The sequence below is a fragment of the Aedes albopictus genome, chromosome 1 (genome assembly GCF_035046485.1).
Source record: "Aedes albopictus strain Foshan chromosome 1, AalbF5, whole genome shotgun sequence".
NCBI classification, from domain to species: Eukaryota; Metazoa; Arthropoda; class Insecta; order Diptera; family Culicidae; genus Aedes; species Aedes albopictus.
The window spans coordinates 210,485,615-210,491,492 of NC_085136.1; the positions used below are offsets into that span (position 1 = coordinate 210,485,615).

Below are 5,878 nucleotides of genomic sequence, written 5' to 3' on the forward strand. Positions count from 1 at the left end.
TTCCTCTAGAAATTACTCCAGATATTGGTTTCAAGGATTCTTCCAGGAACTGATTCAGTGTCTCAACCAAGGATTTTTCCATTGATTAACCCTGGGAGTCCTGCATGGAGTTCTGGAGAGATTCCTTTAGAGAACCTTGCAGTTTCCTCCAGGAACTTCTCTGGAGATTCCTTCAGGTATTTCTCAACAGATTTCTTTAGGGATTTCTTGAGGGATTTCTCTAAGGATTCATCTAGTGATTTCTCCGGAGATTCCCAGATTTTCTTCCCTTTATTTCTACATGAATTCCACCAGCGATTTCCCAAGGGTTTCCTTCTGAGATTCTCCAAATTCCTCAAAAGATTTCGCCACTGATTTCTTAAGGAATATTTCTTTGGAATAATTCTAGACTACTCCAATGTTACCATCATGGATTTCACTAGGAATTCCTTCAAGCAGGGGTGGAAGCTCAGGTAAAATATTATCTCCTGGGCGCCCATTAAAAACACCACCCCCGGCGAAGACTGGCGCTCGAGCCTAGCTATTTAGCACTGTAGTTGGAGGAAATGCCAATGCAGAACCCGTAGCTTCCGGGAAGGTAAGCCCAGCTCCCTGGGTTAGTGGGTTGGTGTCAGGCCCTGCGAGCCAGCCGTAAAAAAGACTAGCACCGGAAAATCAACAAGAGAAGAATGCGAACCGATACCAATGGCGACGACCACAGCGACGAATAGGGACTTGCGATTGGAAGCTCGGTACGTGGAACTGCAGATCTCTCAACTTCATCGGGAGCACCCGCATACTCGCCGATATACTGAAGGACCGCGGGTTCGGAATCGTAGCGCTGCAGGAGGTGTGTTGGACAGGATCTATGGTGCGAACGTTTAGAGGTAATCATACCATCTACCAGAGTTGCGGCAACACACGTGAGCTGGGAACAGCTTTTATAGTGATGGGCGACATGCAGAGGCGCGTGATCGGTTGGTGGCCGATCGACGAAAGAATGTGCAGGTTGAGGATCAAGGGCCGATTCTTCAACATTAGCATAATAAACGTGCACAGCCCTCACTCCGGAAGCACTGATGATGACAAAGACGCATTTTACGCGCAGCTCGAACGCGAGTACGACCGCTGCCCAAATCACGACGTCAAGATCATCATAGGGGATCTAAGGTAGGCCAGGAGGAGGAATTCAGACCGACGATTGGAAAGTTCAGCGCCCACCAGCTGACGAACGAAAATGGCCTACGCCTCATCGATTTCGCCGCCTCCAAGAACATGGCCATTCGTAGCACCTTCTTCCAGCACAGCCTCCCTTATCGTTACACCTGGAGATCACCACAACAAACGGAATCGCAAATCGACCACGTTCTGATTGATGGACGGCACTTCTCCGACATTATCGACGTCAGGACCTATCGTGGCGCTAATATCGACTCCGATCACTACCTGGTGATGGTTAAACTGCGCCCAAAACTCTCCGTTATTACACGGAAACAAATCTGATCCCGCTTTCATGATTCACAAATCATGAAACATGAAAGTCGGTCATTTTATGAAAACATGATCACGAATCTTTATTGTCGGATCCGAGCAACTAATATTATGATTCGGTGCAACCATTTTCATGAGCTCGAAATCATGAAAATTATCAAGCGTTACGCGTATCTGTCAAAACGTGGTCATTCAATGTGCGGCATCGTTTGTGAATGGTGGAAAAAATGTAAGAAGCCATTAATTTAATGGAAATATTGGTTTTAATTCAATAATTATGTATTTTTTTGTGCTCTCTAGTGTATTGTTAGCAGAAGCCTTCTCCTAAAGAAACCGGTAAGTATAAAAAAAGTGCCAAAAATGTACTTATTTCTAAATAACATCCGATTGCACGCCATCGTTCTCGTTCTAGTTAAAACGACTGCGGCTGTCATCCCTCGCGCCGGATCCGTCCAATCCCGTTCCGGCTTCGTCCGTTTCTGTCGACGCAGACGCATCCTATTGCACGCCATCATTCCCGTTCTACCGCAAACGACTGCGGCTGTCATCCCTCGCCCCGGATCCGTCCAATCCCGTTCCGGCTTCGTCCGTTTCTGTCGACGCAGACGCATCCTATTGCACGCCATCATTCCCGTTCTACCACAAACGACGGCGGCTGTCATCCTTCGCCCCGGATCCGTCCAATTCCGGCTTCGTTCGTTTCTGTCCGGCGTCAAACGACACCAGTCCCGTCCCGAGTTATCGTTTCTGCAGCACCAAACGACGCAGGCACCGTCCGATTCCATTTCGTGCCGGCCCGACTGCATCAATCCGTGCCGTGCCTCTTCATTGCTCGCCCCGTACCTGTTCGATCCCGTTCCGGCTCGGTCAAACGACGGAATATTACCGACCCTGTTCTGACTCCGCCGTCTCCGTCGAAAGTCTTTGTTTCGTGGCAAGTGAATTTTATTTATAATCTTTCTTTTTGCGAAATTGAAACTAAGGGATCGTTCATAAATCACGTAGACGTAGAGAGGCGCTTTCCCGACTTTCCCGTACCAGTTCGATCCCGTTCCGGCTCGGTCAAACGACGGAATACCACCGACCCTGTTCTGACTCCGCCGTCTCCGTCGAAAGTCTTTGTTTCGTGGTAAGTGAATTCTTTGATTGTATTTTTTTTGCGAAATTAAAACTAAGGGGTCGTTTATAAATTACGTAGACTTTTTGGGGAAAGGGGGGGGGGGTCTGCCCAAAGTCTACGCCAAAAATTTACGTATATATATATCCTCATGAGTATCGTGCGAGAAACTAAATTTCAATACATAGCATAGTAGGGTACGGGACTATTTGGGCCGGGGGTCCTATTTTGGTCACTTTCCGCTATAACTCAAATTTAGGCCATTGACCTAATTAGATACGTACACTCTAATATTGATTGATAAGATTAGATACGTACAGTATCTAGCCGTGTAGAAAAATTCAAATAGATTGATATGAAATTAAAGGAGTTATAGCGGGAAGTATCCAAAATAGTAACCTTACCGTGGATAACTAATGAATTCATCCAGAAAAAAAATCAAAGCTAAATAGTAGGTTTACATCCTCACTCAGAAAAAAAAAATAAAAACTCAAATCTCACTGAAAAATACTATTCGCCTGGTTGACCTAGTCAAACTGGCCTTATATAACTTAAACGTATACTAGTAGCTAGTATATTTGAGGGGCCCAGATGCAAAGGGGTGTAAGTGACCATTTTGTCGATTTTGATCTGAGCATATCTTAAAATTATTCACATTTCAAGCTTTCAGGAACTTTTTTAAGATTATTTTTACGATGATGAAAAAATTACAATAAATCGGAGAAAATTGGGACGATTTTGAAACTCCATACATTTTGTATGGGATGAAAAATTGGTGAGAAACTTTTAACCTTATTTATTCGAAACTGGGTTTTTGTCACTTACACCCCTTTGTTTCTAACCCCCTCATTTAGCTTAGTTTAACCCAGGTTTAGTTTTGTACTGCGTGGATGTGGCATTTTTTATTTTGAAAAAAAAAATGAAATAAGGCAGAACAAATAAAAACAAACCTAAAAATGAAATTATTTATTTTTTATGGTAAATAAAATTGAAAATTCAACGACATATGGAGATGCAGTAGCACGACATATGGACACCGTCGCGACAAACACTCGACAGCTGCTGCGGGATTTAGGTGATGGGATCCAGAGATGTCGGAGGGGTACAGCATGGAGAGACCTTCGCCTGATAAGCTAATGGGCATGTTGGGCCGCCTCGCGTGGGGTCCTCCTAATGTCAGACCAGAATTAGGGATTTTTTATACGTCTCCATGTCGGATTGCGGAGAGATTATCTAAACACTAAATTTGGTCCCGTGAATAGCTCCGATGTTCTAAATCCAGATAACCGGTAAAATCGTCTTTAACCAGGCTGGAATCACCTCCAAGTAGCAATGCACAAATCGGACATACCACTGCCATATCTATGCCGGTTTGATAGGAACTGATGTACTCAAACAGCACGGAATCGCAAAGTCCCATTCATTTGCAGCACGGGCGGCAGGTGAGACAGTGGCTGGTCTGGCGGCGTGAGCACTTCCTCGTCATAATACAGCTTGAAGTCGCACCTTGTCAGAATATTCGGGATAGGATGCTCTGCAGAATGTCGTGTGCTGTTGGTTCCCTCCCTGTGCGCACAAATGCACAAACAGCTTCTACCCGATTCTCCCACCCGTGCGGGGTTCTTCAGTAAAATCAAGCAATCTGCAAGAAACGCAAAAATTTAGAATATTTGAACTAAATGCACATTTCTGTAAATTACCTGCGGATCAAACTTTGGATAGTCATCGATATGTCTGGCCCGGGACTTTGTTGTTAGTTTAGAATTCGATCCGTTATGATTTCAATCCTATAGGGTACTGCAAGCACTGATCCACTTTGTGTGACAGTTTAGCGAGTTTGTTTACAAGGTGTTAGAATTTTTAACGAGCGGTGAAAATTAAATTTACGTTTTCCGTCTCGTAACCATTATGATACGGAAATATCGATTATATTCAACTCTACTAGTACAAAATTAATCGTCCAACTACCGTTTTGCTTAAATTGCATCGAAAAACAGTTTTTCCGGATCTTCACCACAGACTAAGTCCAAGCTAAACAAGCTCGCTGAACTGTCAGTGCACGGCTTTGCAGTATCCTATACACGCTAACCCTCAGTTACCCAGATTGGTGTCAAAGCGACCCAGATTGAGCAAAACTGCAGTTACTCTAATCTGAGTAAAGGCACCTTTACTCAAATCTGGGTTACTGATGCTGGTGGCAAAATCTGGGTATCGGCCGCGTAGGAGGAAATTTTTGGCAACATCGTCATCACCATATCTACCCTGGTTCGTCCAGCTTACGATCATGTAAAAATAGTTGACGCCGTCGTGAATTTTACCGATCGATCTCATAGCAAGTCTGGCCACTGCCGATACCATCCACCAGCAGACGGATACCGTGTCCTCAATCTCATGCAGAGCGCTAAATTTTGCGACTGACACAGATGAAGAATGTTTTCATTCGTCCCTTGTACGGTAAGTGACTACTTTTTTACGGAGGAAAAAGGAGAACAACATTATTCGTTTTTTTTTTTTCTAATAAACCGGTACAACCCGTACTTTATTGTGGATATTTTCATTTTTCCAGGTTGCAATGCTAAGTAAGAAAAGATTCTCACCGTCAGGTACAAAGCATGGTTAAAAATGACACGACGGTAATTCCGGGCGGCCTGGAACACAACAGCATCAATTTTCCATACAGGCGAGAAGAACGAGGAAGTCCGATTGCTGTGCTGCAAAAGCATTGAGGACTTTCGCTTAATCACTGATGGACATTACAGAAGACTGCACACAACACCGAAGGTGACCTGCCGCATAATAGACCTTGGTGTACTTGCAGCTACCTGATGGTCATGAGGATGACCGCCACAATGATGCTAATTCTAGATGAAGCTTAGGATGTGAAAAGTACAAAAAATCGTTCACTAATCCCTCCAATGGTATGGATGCTGTAACCAGATATTCATGGTAGAGCCCACATAAGCATGTACCGTAAAGGTAGTTCCCTGATATACTTGAACGGAATTAGGCTGCATCTACATCTGTTCAGTATTACTGTAAAATATATGGCGGATGCTTTGCGTTGCCTTTGGAAGGTTTGGTTTAATTTGAATTCATGTGTAAGGTGTATTTTGCTACAGATATATGTATGATTTCATGCGTAATCCTAGCTTTTTAAGTATATTCTATGGAGATATTAAAATTATCAAATAAATTGTTCTTTGAGCAACGAGAATGAGTAGAAATGCAGCTTGTTTGTAGTTTTTTTTTTTTCTGAACACACATCTAATCACGGGTTGTTGAAAAAGTTCA

The 5,878-nt window shown here is 43.7% G+C and overlaps 1 protein-coding gene across 1 annotated transcript; it reads left to right on the forward strand.

Moving 5' to 3' along the window:
- The first annotated feature begins 1,467 nt into the window (after nt 1-1,467).
- Nucleotides 1,468-3,046, forward strand: LOC134286525 (uncharacterized). The gene is made up of 2 exons (XM_062848152.1): nt 1,468-1,699; nt 1,771-3,046. Exon 2 carries the CDS (start codon nt 1,831-1,833, stop codon nt 2,368-2,370), a length of 540 nt encoding a protein of 179 aa, XP_062704136.1. The 5' UTR covers nt 1,468-1,699; nt 1,771-1,830; the 3' UTR covers nt 2,371-3,046.
- Nucleotides 3,047-5,878: the final 2,832 nt, after the last annotated feature.

Bases quoted from the DNA above. Each gene is read 5' to 3' on its own strand.
- LOC134286525 (XM_062848152.1), top strand. From the start codon at position 1,831: ATGTACTTATTTCTAAATAACATCCGATTGCACGCCATCGTTCTCGTT.